Below are 21,138 nucleotides of genomic sequence, written 5' to 3'. Positions count from 1 at the left end.
TCGCCAAGGTTTATCTCGTTTATTGACAATATCATTTTCGAGAGTCCACTCGCAATACCTGTCAATGGGTTTTTGGAGTACACCGAGTGAACACATCGTTCACAACACCTACAAGTTGCGAGCCTGCTGGTGTTCCACTAGACTGTCTAGAATAGTCCGTGGTTGTCATCCATACTCTACTAGATGACGGGGCCATTGCTTGGGTCATCGTTTTGGCTCATCGCTTTTGGCTCACTGCTTTGGCTCATTGTTTTGGATCATCGCTTTGGCTCATTACTTAGGTCATCGCTTCGCACCATATTTTATCACTCATATATCCTCGCTCATCATTTATCTCATCTTTCATTGCTCATTATTTATCTCACCTCTAATCTACCCATGTTTTACCCCCAACACATTTTGTAGATATAAAATACATATAAAGTTTAGATCATTTAAAACATGTATAAAATGTTTCATCCATCATAGACAACAAGTATTCAGACAGTATACACACATAACACGTAATTTATATAAAATACTTCATATATATGTGTAAGATGAAAGTAACCATGCACTCACCTGATAAGGTGGTGACTCGGTACTCGGACAACACTTCGTTTACTTTAAACAACTCCTTTGACAGAACCTAGTATCATTACCACTAGAGTTTAGTCTAATATTCCCCGAGACTAATTAATAGTCTAACTATTATTACTATTATATACGCGTTAAACAATACTCTTCACCCACTATGTATAGACAGGGGCCAGACATGGAACATCGGAGGGCAAGATCATTTTGGCATATAACACTTCTGAAATCCAACAACCCTATGTGACCCTTTGAACCAAATTCCCCGTACCGCAAGTGGTTAAAAGATATTATAACGACACTTATATATCTCATAATAATAGTCCAAATACTTATTATAATTTCCTAATATTATTACTATATTGAAATATAAGCTATACTAAAGATATGTTAGGCGTAGCTCACTTACAGCGAGTTTTTTTCTCAAAATCGGGCTCCGTTGGAGCAGTGTTCCCGAGCCGAAAGGCTCTTTTCTCGGAGCCGTCGGGCGCTCCGGGGCTTCCGCCTCTTGCTAGGGAGGTTCCCTAGGCTTTTCGGGGGGTTTCGGGGCTAGAGAGAGGTTCTAGAGAGAAAGAGGGAAGTGATAGGAGGTGTGAGGAATGAAGAGGGCTTCACCTCTTATTTATAGGGGGCTGGAGGGTCACTCATGTCGTGAGTTTTATGATGCTCACATCGTGAGCCAACTTGGGCTCCAAGTCAGAGCCTGGTGCTGACACGTTGCAACGCACACAGGGTGGAAATCAGCCAATTTTAAAAAATTCATAACTTTCGCATACGATCTCCGTTTTCGACGTTCTTTATATCCACGCGTAGGTAAAAATAAGATCTTCAACTTTCATTTTGACTCCGTTGGCTAATTCTCGACTGATCTTAAATTTAATAGTAGGAGGAGATTAGATTGTTAAATGACCGCGGAGAATTTGTAACTCGTTCATACGGACTCCGTTTTCGTCTGTCTTTTTATTGTTGAGTTCCTATTAATGAGATATTCAACTCTCATTTAGGTTGCGTAGGCCAAAAATCACTCAAACTAAAATCTGAGTTTCGGGCCGTGCACTGCTGTGCTAAATCTTAGAAAATTCATAACTTTCTCATACGAAGTCAGATTTGGGCGTTCTATTTTTTTTTGTATGTTCTCGGTTTAACGTATACTACAACTTTGGTTTAGATCACTAAGGCTAAAAACTCCTATTTGGTTTAAATTCACTATTAATGCGATATTAAACTATCATTTAGGTCGCGTAGGCCAAAAGCCACTCGAACTAAAACTCGAGTTTCGGGTCGTGCATTGCTGTGCTAAATCTTAGAAAATTCACAAGTTTCTCATACGAAGTCAGATTTAGGCGCTTTTTTTTGTATGTTCTCGGTTTAACGTATACTACAACTTTGGTTTAGATCACTAAGGCTAAAAACTCATCTATCGTAAATTCACTATTTACGTCTCCCGGTGTAGTGCCGGTCTTGCTGTAAAACTTCGACGGACCATAACTTCTTCGTTATAACTTGGATTTCGGCGTTCTTTATATGTATAGAACCCTTGTAACATATACTACAACTTGGTTAAGATTATTACTTCAAAATAATCTTACATCAAAAACTCATTTTTGATGCTCATTGTCTCTAAATTGACTAGCCCGGATCTACGGGCGTTACAAATCAATCCTCCGTCCTCGCTTGAATGATTGCTTCTCGTCCTTCAGGTGTGGACTCCTGATTCATGAATACATTATAAAAAATAAGCCCCTTAAAAATCTTGGACCCTATGCACGTGCAAAGGTTGCCCTCCTCATCACCGGCCCTACGTGCATGCACGACTTAATGAAGCTCTTAAAGTTCAAAAGGACTTAATAGATGACTGAATGCATGCATGAGACCATAAACACCATAAAGTTTGCACCTTTAAGCTTAAGGAGCTTTTCAAACATCCAAATCTACAAGATTTATCTTCTAAAACGGACTTAACCCATCAAGACCAACCAAAAAGGGACAAAGAAGCATAAAACCATAACATGAAGAGATCTAAACATATAGTAGCCAATGTATGAATTTTATACCTCAAAAGTCACCAAAAGATGGAGCTAAATCTGGATCTCTAAGCTTCCCCCCCAAAGAACAAGTCTTCCAACTTCATATTCTATCACTACATGGAGCATAAACCACCAAAAATCAAGACCAAGGCATAAGAACACTCAAAGATGCTATTAGGGTTCGAGAATAAGGTTTTAGGGCAATGAAGGCTGATAAAGAGGCCAACCCTAGGGACTTAAGGAGCTTATATAGGTTGCAACACCCTAACATTAGGGTTTCCTCAAACCCATCGTACGCCCAACATACCCCTCGTACGCCCAACGTACGAGGCCTCGGATCCGCGATCACCCCTCCTTATTACGTTAAGCGTACCATATTGTACGCCCCACGTACCAGCTTCTCAACTAGTATGCTAAGCGTACCCAATGGTACACCTCGCGTACTAACCCTAAGGACTAAAGTTGCAATAATACACCCCCACAAGGTCTAAACCGAAATGCACAATGAACCAAGCATTGCACATGTTCTTGTAGAAAATGAGAACTCACCAGTATACCCTATAAACATGCCCTTGTTGATATCTGGGACATGAGAAAAAAATAAGCAGAATGTTGGCTTACCTAAATAATGGGTTCATTCCACTTAGGCTAAAGGGAGTGGTAACACCTTTAGCACTCTGCCATTTCAGATTTTGTTAATCCACATAAGCATTTGTTATCAAACCATAACACCTTGTAAAAGATAGGGAGTGGTGGTCAAACAATTTAATTAGAATTGAGTTTGGAAAAAAAAGGAAAAAAGGAAAACAAATTGAGCCAACCAATCAAAGCCCACAGTCCCTCCTTCTCTCTTCTCGTTACCAACATAGCGAGGCCAAGCTTAGCGAGTCATCTAACATTTTAATGGGAATGGTATAACATGTTTGACGAATGTTTTTGCGAGAGGGGTGGCGAGGCCACTCCCTTAAGCCTTACTGGTTAAAAACTTGGAAGGAAATGTATTCTTTCAAGATTGAACCAATTAATGGAAGAAGAATATGTGAAAAGTTTCCATATCCAACCATGCACATTGCTTCCTCCCAATCATCACGTCCCCATATGAAGACAAATAAAGAAAAGAAGGAAGTCAACTGTTGAACTAAAAGATATGGTGAAAGGTGGCAGGGCAATCAAGGCAGGCCAAGAGTGTGACATGCTCAAAATGCAAAAAACTTGGTCATAATAAAAGAAGTTGCAAATGTCAAAATGTAGGTGATGGTGGTTCAAGAAAGAAAGGGAAGGCTAGGAAGAAAGCTCAAAGTGTAGTTGATGGTAGGCAAAGTGGAAGTCAGAGTGTAGTTGATGGTAGGAAATCTAGTGGTATAGGTGATGGAAGTTCAAGTAGGAAAGGGAAGGTTGGGAAGAAAGGGACGAATATTGCTTAAGTTGTGTTTGTGTTGTCTTTATTATGAACCAATTATGTGTGTTATAATCTTTTGTATTTGTTGTATCTGTCATTATGGTTTGAACAATTATGCTATGATTTTTTGGATATGTTGTCTATGTTATGAACAATTATGTTGCTTTGATGTATCTGTATTTTATATTATGGTATGAACATTTATCTTTTGAATTCCACGAGTAATTAGACATTTGTGTTATGAATCTGTTGCTATGTATTTGTATTTTCAATTGGTATTTAATTCCTTCCATTTAATTCAATTTAATTTTATTCAATCATTCAATTCAATTCCATTCCAATAGACAACCATTCCAACAATCAATTCCATTCCAATTCAATACCATTACAGACCACTCAATTCCATTCCATTATAAAACAGTCAATTCCATTCCAATTCAATACCATTACAAGGCACTCAATTCCATTCCATTATAAAATAGTCAATTCCATTCCAATTCAATACCATTACAAACCACTCAATTCCATTCCATTATAAAACAATCAATTCCATTCCAATTCAATACCATTACAAACCACTCAATTCCATTCCATTATAAAACAATCAATTCCATTCCAAAAGACAATTGCATTCCAATAGCCAATTCATTCCAATAGTCAATTCCATTCGTTCATTGTCATTCCATTACATTACTACCTTGATGAGACAAAAGACGAGTACAATGATAACATAATTTAAAGCTTGTAAATTAGAATTGACACAAAAAAACCCAACTGAACACTAATAACAACCTCAAGGTCCTATTTTGATATTGAAGCTCGTCCATTGAGTTCTACAAACTAGGGGATATACCTTTTAAAGTTTTTTCACCATTAAAGTTGTCTTTATCAACCCAATCTATAAAACCACATTTTGCTCCCTGCATTTTGAGTAATATGCTGTGTGTTAGAGGTATGCGATATATGGATATACTTAAGAAGAAATTACCCTTCCCAGTACAACAATAGAAAAGTATTCTCGGGTTTTTCTTGGTAGTCGATGTTTGTATTATACCAACTTGGCCACACTTGCATGTTTTTGCCATTAGGGTTGATCGACACTTCAGAGAAGAGGAAACGAAAGAGATGAAGATTGGGCGTATAAGAAAATAGAGAGAATCAAGGTTTAGGGGTCGTTCTAATAGGTTTTTGAAATAAAAGGACGAAAATACCCCTCACGTGCGAAGCACATGGGGTTTCTTAACGTTTGGAATCGACGGAAAATGGACACAGGACCAAACGGGTAATAAAAAGAAAAGGTGAGGATGATCCGAGTGCAAAACAAAAAATAGAGACCAAACGTACAACTTTATCCAAACCACATGGACGATTTTAATAATTTGTTTGTAAATTTTCAATGATATTAATTTACCATGTAAGTTCCATAACAGAAAAATATATCATGTTTGATACAAAATACATTGCGACGCAATTTGTATCGAATTATATATAAAGATTAAATTGGTCGTAACAATATATTCCGATTTGTTTTGTATAGAACAAAAGTAAAATATCAATCTGTTAAACAACAACTAATAAAAAGAAACCAAACTGAGAAAAAAAAGTAGCAAAACGTGTTATCAATTATTCAATTTAGATTAAGTGCATATCGAGTTTTTTTCGTGTGATTTGCTTGTTTGCATGTAAATCATTCATGCATTTAAAGAATTAATTATGAGATAAAACCAAATCACATATTACACATCAGAAATTGGGGTGACGGTGAGTAACGGTTTAAGTAGTACTACAGACCAATCAAAAAGCTCCAATACATATACATCTCCACGTCATTTCCACGTCATCAACTTATCTTATGAATCAATGGCACAGTTACGGGGAAAACAGAAGGAGCGCCGTGACTCTATTTCTTGAGGAACCCCACAAGATATCGCAAAGCCCCACCAACCCTCTTTCCCAACCGCCAAGGCAAAAATCGTATTTGGAGCTCTGCAAATATCTCATAAAAAAGCTCTGAAAATTATTCCGACGAGATTCATCTCCATTTACAGGAAAAGATTCGTCGTGAAATTTTTCAAAACTCGTTCGATTACATTGTTGAACCGTTGTATGCATCGAGAGTTGTGACGTCTTTTCCGTAAGTGAAATCGTTAATCTATACTTCTATAGGGTTATATTCCTCAAAGCAGTTCGTATACATTCCGGTTTTTTATCCGCATCGTAGTCAATTTTTTTAGTTGGCATATCTTTGTTCTGACTATTGTTTCCGTTGTTGCTTGTAGTGATTGTAATCGACCGTATATGTTTGTAAGGAATCATCCGTTTTCGTTTTCGATATTTTTGGCATTTAAGCTTAAGCGTTACTTGAATCAATGAGGTCAACTTTCCGTAAGTTTGTTGGGTTTTGTGGAACTGGGGTTTATTAGGAAATATGTCAGTTTTGGATTATATTTTGCTTGGTTTGTGTAAAATGTTGAGTTACCTATTGGGGAATTTTTAGTCTAGGGTTTTGGATCATGTTTCTATCTTCCCGTCTGAGAATCCTGCTCACCCTCAATAAGAACAATAAATCTTTCGAAGATAAATTTTAAATGAAGAAAACTTGTATTTTCAGCATTTACCAAAGCGTGCGGATTCCTGTACTTTGTTATCCTTGTTTTAATTGTATGAAATCTTTGCAGGCTGCTTCGTCCTACTGTTTCAGTTTCATCATCTTATTTCAAGCAGCATATCCTCGCATACCAGGACAACAATATTGGTTTACAAAGATTAGTCGAAGGCCCTAAAACACAAGTCAAACCTGCTAAATTCCAATGTTAACGTGTTCTTGATTAATGTAACACACAAGATTCAAGTTCAACATAGTTGTATTCAATATAATGGCTGATCTTATATATGAGCCAATGCTTCATTGACATAATTTGTGAATTTATTTCCACATTAAGTAATAGAGTGCTCAACATTTGTTGTCATAATAGAAGAGACTTCAAATGATTCTGATAGGATGGAGAGTAGTGCTTCTTTTTCTATCTCCCATTCTCACTTTGGCAGAGTCCTCGAACACACCATGGTCAATGTGGTCAAGCAACTTTGGTGCTGAGCAAACATTGCTTTACAGATGGACAATCTTCAGTGCAAGCTTTTGTGTACTTGTTGCTCTTTTTCTTTCCACATATCTTATCTTTGAGCATTTAGCTGCTTACAATCAGCCTGAGGTTTGATATTGCATACATCCTTTCAACTTTTTAACATAAGTTATTTCTGCTTTGTACAGTCAACATAATGTTCTCTACCAGCCTTTGACATTAATGTAATTGCATTTTACATGCAAATCATGTTAAGTTGATCTTGTTATTTGTTATGATCTCTAGCTGATGGCAGAAAGACTTTATTTTGATTTCAGGAGCAGAAGTTCTTAATTGGAGTTGTTCTGATGGTTCCTGTATATGCATTGGAATCGGTATGAGAATCTCTTGTTATGTTTTCTGTTTCTGATGGTTCTATTTATTCACTGGAAGGTTTGCCTAAGAAACTACTTTTTATTTTATTTTATAGAAAACTACATATGAGCAAAATGATGATTTATGTTTGATTAGGGAAGTCTTGATAATATAATCCTTTAAGGAATTAGTACATAGTTTATTGCCCATCTATATTTAGTTTAGAAAGATCATACACATCCTTATATTACTCATTGATACAAAATACTTCCTGTGTTCTAAAAAAGGCAACATTGTCACATAGTTTAATAAAAGTTTTGACTATTTATCCGATGTCTAAAAGGACTTTTAATAAAGACAAAACAAAGAAAACTTGTCAACCACAATGAAAGTTACTAATTTTAGCTAATGGTGTTTACTAAGGGAAAATAACATCCTATAAGACTTGAATGGTTCTTAATCAGTATTTTGTATTTTTGGTGAAATACACTTCATCTGCATATATAATTGTAGCCTGATTTGTAGCAGTAAATTTACTAAAAGTAGAGATTTCAAACGATTGCTTTTGTTTTGTTCTATTTCTTTGTCTTTTGGTTGGTGAGAGGCTGAGAAATTTTGAAGGCAAATGTTGTGATGATGATATGTGGATAAGTGATCTGCTTTCGGTGTATTAAAAGCCATTTCATCTAATTAATTAAGTGAAATCTGTGGAATGAAGCTGTAATTGACAATCATAACTTTAGAATAAGAAGTTTTTGAATGATTAAAGGATTAAAGCAACTCATTCAAGAGATACTTTTTATGACACTTTAATGTCCCACTTATGTCACTGTTCTCACTTAGGTCAAATATAACATTGACTCTCTTGAGTTATCTCATCAACATTTTGGTTTAAACACAACAACACAAAACCTTTTGCAACATTTATTAAAAGTCAACATTTTGGTTTAAACACAGCAATACTAAACCATTTGCAACAGTAACCTAACTGTGACAAATCAAAAAGTATGTTTCTATTCTTTTGAGTTTGTTTGCAGCTGATTTTGTATTGAAGCCAGTAATGCAATGATCATATCTAACTTTGAGTTTTCCAAATTATACAGTATTTGTCGCTATTGGATGCAGATGCTGCATTCAACTATGAAATAATCAGGGACTGGTATGAAGCTTTTGCTTTATATTGCTTTGGGAGATATCTTATTGCCTGCTTAGGTATGATCCTCATGATGGTTGTTTGTGTTTTGAATATGACACATGGCAAACAGGTTGTCTGGAATTCTATTTCTTTCCTGTCTTTAAAAATTAAATGCTTGTTTTTTCTAGTTGTATGAATTTGCATCATGCCATTTAGAAAACATACAGATATGAATCTGAAAAACTATATATCAACCATTTATCATTGTAATTTATCAAACAGAAACTTGTACGTTATAGTTATATATGTATACCAAAAGAATGTGGTTCAAAAGTAGTAGTTGAGAATTAACATTGTATAAATCACTGCCTTCAGAAAAGGAGTTTAAAAATGAAATTAGAATTGTACATTTGAAGTTCATCCATCCTTGAGGTATTTTTGACTAAGAATGTGGTGATTGAAGGTGGAGAGGATAGTACTATTGAGTTCATGGAAAGTAAAAGCCGTATCAGTTACAGCATACCCCTTATAGAAGAATCATATACTTATGGAGTTGTGGAACACCCTTTCCCTCTCAATTGCTTCCTCAAGGAGTGGTATCTTGGTCCTGACTTCTATCAGGCAGTCAAAATTGGCATTGTGCAATATGTATGTCAGTATACACACTCTTCTGTATATCATATAAGGGTTAAATGCAAGAAATAACAATATACTTCCATTGACTTGTTTATTATAGCATCCTGCTTCGTTTCTTCTTATTACAACATATTGTACTTGGAAAAAACATATCAAGTTGTAGCAATGGCATCCAGATACAAAGCTATCTTCACTGCTATAATTGTAATTCTTTCTAAAGTAAAATGTCCTTTTAAGAAAAAAAAAAACCGAGCATACAATGCCATAATTTTCAAAGTACAATGCCTTAAAAAAACATAAAAGAAATGAAAGTAAAGGACATTGCTATTTCTTGCGTTTAGCTGATTTTTTATTAGTGTGTTTCCTCATTGATCCATATTTTAATCTGAACAAAGCTGCATGATTCCAGATGATATTGAAGCTGATCTTTGCGCCGTTAGCAATGATTTTTCAGTATCTTGGTGTTTATGGGGAAGGGAAGTTTGAGTTGAGATATGCGTAAGATACCTCTTTTTTTATTACTAAAATTACATTTTTCATCCCGCACTATGGTTGATTTTCTATAATTTGGTCCAATAAAAGTAATCCTTTTCTTTTTTGGTCCCTATCTCACTGTTTCATAAGTCTGACTCCATTAATAAAATTGAGGTTAGATGCATGTTTTTAAAATCACTATTTTGCCCCTCATTCATTCAAGTAATCTTTCCACTCTTGATTTCATGTAAATGTGACAAATGACAAATGCCAAATGACAAATGACAAATGACATGAGTGTGTTACTTGTTGTATGCAAATGCAAATGCAATGCAGGTACCCATACATGGCAGTTGTTCTTAACTTCAGCCAGAGCTGGGCGTTGTATTGCCTTATGCAGTTCTATTCAGTGACCAAGGATAAGCTGGCACCAATCAAACCTTTGGCCAAGTTCTTGACCTTCAAGTCCATTGTATTCTTGACATGGTGGCAAGGTGTTGGTGTAGCCATTCTTTTTTCCATTGGAGCCTTCACAGGACCCTTGGCTGATCAGCTGCAAACACGTATCCAGGATTATATAATCTGTCTTGAGGTCCGTTTGTTAATTACTGTTCATACATAGTCTCTTATGCTTGGTATTTCTTGTATTCAACCACATTCAGTCAAAGTTCTGTAATTTTCAAAATGTTGAAGGGCCTGTTTGTAAATAAGCTAAAACCTGAGTTTTTTTTTTCTCAACTCCAGATGGGTGTTGCTGCAGTGGTGCACTTGTATGTTTTCCCAGCCGGACCGTACAAGCGCGGAGAGCGATGCGTACGCGATGTTTCCGTGATGACCGACTACGCGTCGTTAGGAGCACCACCTGATCCGGAAGAGGTGCGCGACTCCGAGAGAACCCCCAGATTACGCCTCGGCCTACCCGACGACAGACCCAAGCGTCCCAAATTACATCAGAGTGTTCGCGATGTCGTCTTCGGAAGTGGCGAAATTGTGAGTTGTTCGATTTTCGCACCTCAAATTATTCTCCTTTGGTTATAACAGAACAATTTTGGTTTTGGTGTGTTACATTCAGATCGTTGATGACATGAAGTATACAGTTTCCCACGTGGTAGAACCGGTTGAAAGGGGATTAGCGAAAATAAATAGAACTTTTCATGAGATATCGGAAAATGTAAAACGACATGAGGAGAGAAGGCGCCCACTCCCACGCCCTAAAGATGACAGTCATCTAATTCCTCTGAGTTCATGGTCCAATGAATTCTTGGAAATTCATCGAGATGTAGAAAAAGGGAGTTCCAGCGACAGCAAGCTCTCTAATGCCAGGCGATCAAAGAACCCCTTTTCTCAATCCCCATACAGATAATACTCTTTCTCTCAGGTACTGTTTTTTTTCGGCTTAAATGGGTACATCATTTTATCCGGTTAGCACTTAATGATCCTTCGTTTTCCAGGTGGATCTGTATAAATACGGGCAAGCAGATACAAAACACAGAAATATATGAATATCGTTGCAGCTGATAATAGAGGTACACTCCTACTAACTACTGATCTTGATTTGTGCACACGGGATGCAAATTATTTGATTATAGAATTACAAGACTGTATATTGTATACGTCTAACATCCACTCAACTTAGAATATCAATATGTTTGGGAAGTTGTGAATATGTTTTGGGTTGGATTTGGATTTATCAGTCATACAAAAACAAAAACATGAGTTTCTTTTGGCTTTTGGTACTGTTGATTGTTGAGTTAAAAAACAATATCGCACATTTCATTTGGTAAGAGTCAAACCTTTTAATTTCAGTTGTCTGTAATTATCATATGATTTTGTTGAGATTGATTTGTTTTGCTTGCAAGTATTTTGAGTGTTTGATTACCGTTAAAATCATCTGTTCAACTTGAGTTTCTTTTGATTTATGAATTGTTTTTGGTCGCTTATGTCGTGACTGCAACTCATCACCAAACACAACATAATTATCAAATGCTACATCAGTTTTATGACCTGGTAACCGGTTAAATTTGAGCAAAATGGCTTAATTGACGGGTTATAAATGATTTTAATGGTCTGTTGTGCTAAAAAATAAGTTTAATGGCAAAATCAAGCAAATACCAAAAGTTTAGTGATATTTTCATTAAGTTTTAGTAAGGGTAAACTTTTAGGACTTACATGTTTACAACAATAGATGTTTATTTTGGAAGTGTGATATTAAATGAGCCACGTTTTGGACATTTGTTATAATTGAAAAAACAAACTTAAAACATTTGTCATCATTAAATTTGTCAAACGTTAGTTCCCTTTAAATCGATTAAATGTTATTTTTTTTTTACATTGGTAAGTTTATTATAACAAAAACTAGTTGCATGTTCCAAGTATTATCAATTTGAGTTTTGAAAATGCCAAAACCGCAAAAATGGTCGTAATGGTATTTCGAAAAATTGTCACTTTGGTTCAAAAGGTTTTGGACTTGCACCGCTGATCCAAAACTTTGATTTTGTTGTGACTTTGGTCCCATTCAAAATAAAATATGCTTGAAATGATGTTTTTGTCATTTCTATTTGTTTTTCCATTTTTTTATTACTTTTATTAAAATAAAACAAAAAACAAAAAAACTCTACCCGCAATAACCCCCAAGCCCCATCCCAACCATTTCCCTCATCAAAGACTATCTTTTTCCCTCTCTTTACTGTTTGTTGGAAATCACCAACACTGTCGGAATTAACATCCCACTGGGAAGCCCTTGCCGACGATGTTGAGTCAGAGCACCACAGTTGTAACTCAATGATGATGATGTTGATCAGACTAACATTGTGACGGTCCTAGCGACGTACCCCGATGATCCTGTCGATATAAATATGAGAAATGGGGCGATGATCCTAGCGTCACTGCTCCTAACCTTAACTCCACCACCACCGTATGTCAACATTGGTCTTAGGGTGTTCAAGATCTATGACATGTTGAGGAGTTCATAGCATTAGAAGGGAGAGAAGGAGAGAGATGGCTATCGTAGCAGTAGAAAGAAAACAAAAGGGTGGTCTTCGGCGGTATTAGCCAAAAACGATGGTATTGACGGTTCAACTCCAGTTTTTTTTTTTTTTTTCCTCCGGCGAAGTCAGCGCCAAATAAATCTAGGGTTCTGGTGTTGGTGATGGATCTGTTGGTTGGACAACAATGATGCTTCCGCTGTCGGTGGTAGTTCTCTTTGACACAATGGATAAAGAGAGAGATATGCTCTTAAGTGTATTACAAAAAACATGTGGGGTGCAATAGGGTTATATATATATATATATATATATATATATATATATATATATATATATATATATATATATATATATATATTAAATAGAAAAAGAGAATACCAAGGGTAAATCTATATTTTTAAATATTTTCAGAACAAATTAAACCAACTTGCAACAAAATCAAAATTTTAGATTTGTATTGTTAGCAAATTTTCTTTTAGACAAAAGTGATAATTTTCAACATAATTCATGAACCATTTTTTGTATTTTTGTCTTTCAAAACTCATCATCATCTTTTTTTTTTTTTTTTTTTTTTTTTTTAAATTTAATTTAATTTATTTATTTGTAGAAAGGTGTGCTGCCTTTTGTAATCAAGATCATCTTTTCATTTTAATTTCAGCTTGCAAATCCGTCAAATTGAATAAAAAAATGGGTTTTAAACCCAAGAAGAAGATAAAACAACAATAATATGATTTCGAAGAAATAAAATACATAAATAAAGGTTATCTCGCGTAGAGATGAGCAGTTTGTCTCAAATCCCAATCATGTATCGATACCGAACTGTACTGAATGTAAAAATATGAGAATGTACTCGGTACTCCAAATACATGAAATTCGGGATTCGGTACCGCCAATACCAGTAAGTACCGAAAACCGGTACCATTCCCGGTGATGTTAATTCAGTTTGGTACTCGGGATTGACTTTCGATCAAATTCGGTTTTCGAGAAATCGAAAACGGTACTGATCGTTACCGATTCCATCCCACGCTGATGTGATAAAACAGAAAAAAATGGTTTCTTTGATATATAGACTCCAATTTGATATTTTAACGAATAACTCTACTAACTTTTATGTTTTTCTTGCATGATATGACCTAATAAAAGATACTAAAATAAGTTCTATTTGGTTTTAATAAATTTGTTTAATATATTTTATGATAGACATCAAATTTGATATTTAGTGAATTGGTCATTGGAAAATGCGTTTGAGGCCCCATTTTGGTATATGTTATTGTCATCTCCAATTTAATCGAATAATACGAACTAATAACGCCATTTTTTTAGAAAAATCTACTTCTTTCAAATGGTTGTATGATTCTATTCAAAATTTTACTTCACATGTTATATTATATGATATGTAAGATATGTATGTACCGGAATTCTTAGCCCGAACAGAAACAAACAAAGACCTTTCAAATAAACTAAATGATAAAAAAGTATCTACAATTAAGATATGAAATTAAATTGGGCCCAGTCTGTCCCTCCTAGTCATCTAATGTCTCATTCAAAAGAATAGTAAACAATCTATGAGGTTCGTATTGGGATGCATGTGACTTCCAAAATGGCATAATGTGAGTTTTTAGGACCGAGGGAGTGGAGTATGGTAAGAATGACATGACACCTATGTAGCATAGGGTTTGGGGAGTGCGGCCATTCTTGGGAGCGCTCCTTTCTCTCTCACTCTTCCTCCCTCTCTCTATCTCTCTCTTCTTTCTTTTTCTTCTCTTGATGGTATACCACTCCTTGAGTGTGGTAAAGGAGTGTGACAAAATGAGGGAGTGTAGCGGCACTCCCTCCAGCCTTATGCTCGTTGTATATGAAAATTGGATAAAGCAAACGAAAATAACTAACCAGAAACGAGGCAACGTGGGTTCTCTACGACAAATTCTTTGACTTTGCCATTTTCTTATATAAACATGCACTCTACACAACCTAATCTAAGCATATTCTTCGCATTCTAATAGATTTTAAAAGTACCAAAATAATTAGATGTTAGGGAAAATAACTTACAAGTCCAACGAAGTTTTCAAACCGTTCAAAAAACTTCATCATGTTTTGTCTATTCAAGAAAACCCAACGAACTTAACATTTTGTCTAAAAAAGCCCAACAAAGTTTCCAAACCGTTCGAAAAACCTCAATCATGTTTTGTCTATTTAAAATGTTAAGTTCATTGGGTTTTTCGAACACTCAAAACATGATTAGAGTTTTTTGAACGGTTTGAAAACTTCGTTGGTATTACAAGTCATTTTTCTGATATGGTAATAAGTCACGTTATTTGTTTCTCTTCTCTGACTTCCATAGAATTGAAAAAAAATGTAATTTAGTTGGGTTTTTTTAGACAAAATGTCAAGTTTGTTGGGTTTTTTTGGACAGTCAAAACACGATTGAGTTTTTTGAACGGTTTGGAAACTGACTGATAACTCATTTTCCCTTAGATGATAACACTAGAATCAATAACAAATTAAATTTAACTTATATCTTAATAAAACAAAATTGCATTTTTTATGAAATCACCCAAAGGTAAAAGTAATACTTTTTTAATTAAAAAATATTTCTTCAAAGTGCACCAAATTTGAAAGTCAAAATCTACACTAGAATACAAAGGCCATAAAGAATAGTCCCTAGCATATCAAATACGTAACTTGGTATCCATTAGAATTTTATCCAACTTCATCAAATGGAGACTTTTCGTAAATTTATACCCCAAGTATATGGGATCTCTTCCAGTTGCTATATAAAGTAATCAAGATCATACGTTGTAAGATCAAACACTAATTAAACCCAACAATGGATCAATACAAAGGTTCAGATGTAGACAAGTACAGATCTTTCATGAGTGGAGAAGGTGAGAAGAACACCACATGGAAGTATGGTGCACCACCTAACTATGATGCAGTCAATAAACTCTTTGAAGAAGGCAGAACCAAGGTTTTAATTAAATACTTATATCTTTACATTTGTACCCTTTAATTTTTTTTTTCTAATTAGACTTGGACCATAATATTGATCCCGGTATGGCTTAATACGCAAACTTGCTTCTAAAGTAATCTTCACATATATTAATGTACATATTACAACAATGTAAAGAAAAGTTTATTGTGTGAAAGAGTTTGTTAACTTTTCTACAAAGGTGTGCATAGTCAATAGTGTATCTTATTTAAACTGATTAATGTTTATAATTTGGATGGTTAAGATATGGCCAACAGGTTCACTAGGAGAGCAAGTTCAGAATCTTGTGAAAACATGGGAAATGGAGATGTTCAACAAAGTGAATCCCCAAGATTACAAGTCTGTTGATGTCACAAAGCTCACAATTTCTGTTAACGGTATTGGAATGGAAACCTCCTGAAAAGTTTTGCCGTCGAATAATTAAGCAGTTGTCTATATATAACTGTTGATATATTATATATCTTATGTACTTACTTATTATTGTTCATATATAGGCAGGAAACCCTTGAAATTGGAAGATGTAGCTAAGATAGGTGGAGGATACAATATGTTTTTACAAACTTCGTTGCCAGAAGATCTACGACTGTATAATCCTAGTGATGAAACTGTGGATACGGCTCAGAAAATCTTCACAACCACATTTACTCGTGGTTTTGTATTGGAGGTTCTTGAGGTTTACTCGGGTCCTCCAGTGATTGCATATAAGTTCAGGCATTGGGGTTACATGGAAGGTCCATTCAAAGGTCTACAGCCTACAGGAGAAATTGTTGAAATGATTGGTGTCTCCACATTCGAGGTCAAGAATACTTATAATTAAGTTATAATATATCTTCTTGTCGCTTACAGATATGTTTTTGACTTAATGTTTGTTGTTCTGACATTTGAGTTTTCTTTTACAGTTGGATGAACAATTCAAGATCGTGAAGATTCAGTTTTTCTACGATAGAGGAGAGTTTCTTGCGGCTTTGATCAAGGGTGGGAGTGCGGTGACCACCACCCAAGATTCCACCATTGGTGTAGGCTCTTCAAGATGCCCTTTTTCTTAATAAATGAAGCATGCATGGTTTCATCTGCTACCACACCATTATTAATGAACATGCATGCTTTTATAATAGCTAGATGTTGAACTTGGAATAAACAATTTTTTTGTTTTGTTTTGTCATTACAAGAACAGATACCTTTAATAATCTTAATGTTGTGATTTTTAGTTTTTGGTAATCATTTATTTTTAGTATGTTGGGAACCTTCAAATGTTCGTGGTTGTAAACAATAATAAAAATTCCTTTTTTTCAATCTACATACAGATACTACGTATTCTCAGTCTTAGGTAATGTTTCTTTTCAACTTAATGGATCTGTATAAATATGCCCAAGCAAATAGAATACATAAATAATTGAAGATTGCGTATTATTATTGCAGCTGATAACAGAGGTACACTCCTACTAACTACTAAACTTGATTTGTGCACACGAGGTGCAAATTATTGGATTGTAGTGATAAAATCGATATCTCTTATTTCATTCACGGATCATAAAATCTTTTTATATACAATACAATAAAATGATAGAATATCTAGCTAGAAAATAGGAGATAATAATAAATATAAAATAATCAATTCCAATACTCCCTCTCAAAGGTCACAAATAGCTTGTCCAAGAGAGAACGAAGATGTTGAGCACCTAAACCTTTCGTGAACAAGTCACGTAACATCTTAAAAATTCATAAGTAAAATTTTCATTTTTAAATCAACCAAAATTCATCAAATCATCATATCAAATCATCAAACTATGCCAATGTGAAAATAGTTATCAGATTACAAATCCCAAAATCATAAAAATGCTAAATACAGGTGGATGCGTTGCGTTCAGGCCGGACCCTTCTCTTTCGAATCAGATCTACTTGAAACATAAATTTAAACCGTAAACATAAAGCTTAGTGAGTTCCCCAAATACCACATACCATACATCACACATACATATCATACTAAAACATATACATGTCTATTTCACCCTTGAGTCCCTTACGACTACCCGAGTCCCTTCCAACTCCTTCGGTATCTTTCAACCGGTACGAGTCTATTTCACCTCCTACAACTAAGCATACAATCATACTAGCAAGAGTCATGAAGACAACAAGCACATACATACATATCAGTAAGTGTCACAATGATCACTACTATCCTACATCATAATCTAGTAGGCCGATAATGGTGCCTTCGACCCACAAGTACAGTGAAGAGACCACTTCAATCTGAAGATAGACAAATCACACTCTCGGACTGCTGCTACTACGACTCCTCACACTGAATATATCAAAATTAACCCTAATAAATAATCAAGATAATAAATAGCCTAAATTATCATTTGACATGCTAAGGGTAAAAGACCATTTTACCTTTCAATCAATTAACCCATCTAACCATGGCCAAGGAACATAAAGATCCAAAGCCCAAGAATGGCCCAAAAACCTAAGGCCCACAAATGGCCCAAAAGGCCTTCTGGTGAGTATGCCATGCGTACCACCATTACACCCAGCGTACAAGCTGTAACAGAAAGGGGAAAACGGGTGCTAAACACGTTACACTGAGCGTATGCATATGTACGCCCAACGTACTCCCTTGATGGCCAAAATCCACATTAAGCACTTAATGCCTTAAGTCTAAACGTTCAAATCATAGATTTTGCTCTTGGGAAATGTCTTAAATGGTACAGTCGTCAACTTGATGCCTTTGCATGGATCAAAGAGGCCCAACACCTATTTATAACATTCTAACTTCGTATTATGACCATCAAATAATGCATGGTAGAGCTAAATCCATCAAGATGCTATTTTTATGCATTAAGGACCTAAAAAACATCAAGATCTACTATCCTAAGCTTCTGGAGTAACTTATACTCACATGAATAAACCCAAGAGACCAAAATATGCCAAAAACCCTAAACTAACTAGATCTAAGAGATGAATCAATAAGGTAGAGACTTTATATCTCGAGAATAATGGTTAAGGAGAGCAAGGTCGGGATCTACAAGCTTCAAATCAACAAGTGCTTCTCCAAAGGGTTCTTCTTTCTTCAAGATGCACCAAAAAAACTCCAAAACCCACAAAAGGATCAATACTCTCTAAAAAGGGGCTAGGGTTGTGAGGGAAACTTCTTAGAGGATGGAGGCTGAGGGCAAAGTCATCCTTAAGGGAGTTAATGAGGTTTTATAGGGTCCATAACCCAAAAATTAGGGTTTACCCCTGACTTGAGTACGCACTACGTACTCTAGGTATGCCCAGCGTACCAGAGGGAAAACCCCGTGTCCAAATCTCGACAAAGGTACGCCCTGCGTACCTTAATTACGCCCAACGTAATGGCTAAATAAGCAAAATAATTAAACACTTAGAATATAAGGAATTTACCTGGGAACCGGGCGTAACAAGTCAGCAAGCTGGAACTTGGTATCCACATGCATAGGTTGAACTTACTTTGAATCCACTCTCTCACGGACAAAATAACAATCCATCTTCACATGCTTGGTGCGTTCATGAAAGACAGGATTATTAGAAATGTGACAGGCAACTTGATTGTCACAAAATAGAGTAGTAGAGCCATGTTGATTAACACCTAACTCCATTTAAAACCAACACATCCAAATGATTTCACTAACAATAATGGCCATTGATCAGTATTTAGCTTCAACAGAAAATCAGGAAACCACTGATTGTTTTTTAGCGTTCCAAGAGATTGGAGCTCCTAATAAAAGGAGAAGATAACCTGTCCGAGAACACCTTTTCATGGGACATCCAGGCCAATCAGAGTCAGAGTTGGCCACAAGATCATTCCCACCATATCTCGGCAAAAAAATTCCTTGACCAGGAGAATCCTTGAGATAACTAAGAACACACAGAAGAGCATCAAGATTATGTTGTGTAGGATCCACAATGAACTGGCTGAGAATGTTGATCAAGTAAACTATGTCGGGCCTTGTTGCTTGCAAATAAATGAGTCTCCCAATAAGTTGTTGATATTGGTTCGCATCAACCTTTGGTTGGTTTTCATCTTAACCAAATTTAAGATTTTGTTTGATTGGAAACAAACTGGGGCGAGCTCCCATCATACCGCTGTCCTTCAAAATGTCAAGGGTGAATTTTCTTTGCTTGGGAACCATCCCGTCGGAAGTTTTAGCCACCCTGATTCCAAGAAAATACTTTAGGACTCCAAGATCCTTGATGCTAAACTTAGCATACATGCACGTCTTTATTTCTTGGATCTTGTTGGCATTGTTACCCACTGTAACGACCATAAAATTCCAACCAATTTAAACTTTTCAAAAACCAACCGATTTCATAAAATTATTACAAAAAGGTTTTCAATACAATTATTTTAGAGTCTTCCCATAATCACATCACAACTCATAATCATGAGGAGCAGTACGATCATGCCTTTGCCTTGCCACAGTCTCCTGAAGAACTTGAAAACATTAAACCACAACTGTAAGCCCGAAAGCTTAGTGAGATATCCCTAAAATACCAACCACATATACCATACACGCATAACATGCCATAACATAACAGAACACAGAACAGCCATGCACTTCGGGTCTACTGTGTGACTGGTCCGCTGCACCGGCCTTCAGTCCACCTGGTCCACCCTCTGAGTCTAACCACATACATCGAGTCTATAGTGTGATTGGTCCGCCCGCACCGAACCTTCAATCCACCTGGTCCACTCTCTGAGTCTACAGTATGACTGGTCCGCTCGCACTGGGCCTTCAGTCGGCCTGGTCCACTCTCTGAGCCTCGGCACGTCTGGTCCGCCCTCTTGGGGCCTACAGCCTATCCGGACCGCTCGCTGGGCCTTCGGGATAACCGGTCCGCCCTGGGTATGTTGGCCTACAGCACAAAGCAGGTCCCGCCTCAACCCAACCCCAGTCCAACAACCATGTGCACATAAACATTCAATCACATAACATATCACATCCAATCAAACCGATCTAACAGATCACATAGCATAACATCATCCTAACCACGATACCGACCTAACTGGTCACTAGCATAGCATCATCCTATATACCAGGATACCGACCTTAACCAGGTCTCTAACATATACCATCCTAACTACCAGGATGCAACACAACAAACAAAAACATAACAACGATACCCGGATCACCATCCGATAAAACGGCCGACCTTGGTACCGTAGACCATGTCGATATAGTGAGGATAACTCACCTCGCAACTGCCGACTGAACAGATAAACCCAAGATGCTCCGACCACTGATACGATCTCCACCACCTACCAACCACCAAAACAGTAAACTCAAAACAAATGCCAACAATTACCAAAATGCCCCTGGAAATCAACTGGTCAACCCTTGGTCAAAGTCAAAGTCAAAGTCAACCCCTGACTGACTCTACTCGCTGAGTCAACCCGATGACTCGCCGAGTCCCCAAGTACAGAACTTCCCCAATCCGCGACTCAACTCGCCGAGTCACCCCGAG

The 21,138-nt window shown here is 36.4% G+C and overlaps 2 protein-coding genes across 8 annotated transcripts; both read left to right on the top strand.

Moving 5' to 3' along the window:
* Nucleotides 1-5,948: 5,948 nt before the first annotated feature.
* Nucleotides 5,949-11,486, top strand: LOC111907923 (protein LAZ1 homolog 1). 7 transcript variants are annotated; one of them, XM_042897593.2, is made up of 11 exons: nucleotides 5,949-6,133; nucleotides 6,279-6,373; nucleotides 6,678-7,211; nucleotides 7,400-7,456; nucleotides 8,540-8,648; nucleotides 9,035-9,219; nucleotides 9,617-9,705; nucleotides 10,018-10,273; nucleotides 10,426-10,671; nucleotides 10,754-11,059; nucleotides 11,133-11,486. In XM_042897593.2, exons 3-10 carry the CDS (start codon nucleotides 6,987-6,989, stop codon nucleotides 11,042-11,044), a joined length of 1,458 nt encoding a protein of 485 aa, XP_042753527.1. In that variant the 5' UTR covers nucleotides 5,949-6,133; nucleotides 6,279-6,373; nucleotides 6,678-6,986; the 3' UTR covers nucleotides 11,045-11,059; nucleotides 11,133-11,486. The 7 variants fall into 7 exon arrangements, with proteins under 7 accessions (XP_042753527.1, XP_023759509.1, XP_042753532.1 ...); XM_023903741.3 differs by having other exon boundaries at nucleotides 6,279-6,384; XM_042897598.2 differs by lacking the exon at nucleotides 6,279-6,373 and having other exon boundaries at nucleotides 6,678-7,142.
* Nucleotides 11,487-15,395: 3,909 nt separating this feature from the next.
* On the top strand, nucleotides 15,396-16,951 carry LOC111907916 (pathogen-related protein). Its single transcript, XM_023903725.3, has 4 exons — nucleotides 15,396-15,633; nucleotides 15,899-16,031; nucleotides 16,149-16,450; nucleotides 16,554-16,951. Exons 1-4 carry the CDS (start codon nucleotides 15,493-15,495, stop codon nucleotides 16,698-16,700), a joined length of 723 nt encoding a protein of 240 aa, XP_023759493.1. The 5' UTR covers nucleotides 15,396-15,492; the 3' UTR covers nucleotides 16,701-16,951.
* Nucleotides 16,952-21,138: the final 4,187 nt, after the last annotated feature.

This window comes from Lactuca sativa, chromosome 1, assembly GCF_002870075.4.
Source record: "Lactuca sativa cultivar Salinas chromosome 1, Lsat_Salinas_v11, whole genome shotgun sequence".
NCBI lineage: Eukaryota > Viridiplantae > Streptophyta > Magnoliopsida > Asterales > Asteraceae > Lactuca > Lactuca sativa.
This window is presented reverse-complemented; position numbering and strand designations above follow the sequence as displayed.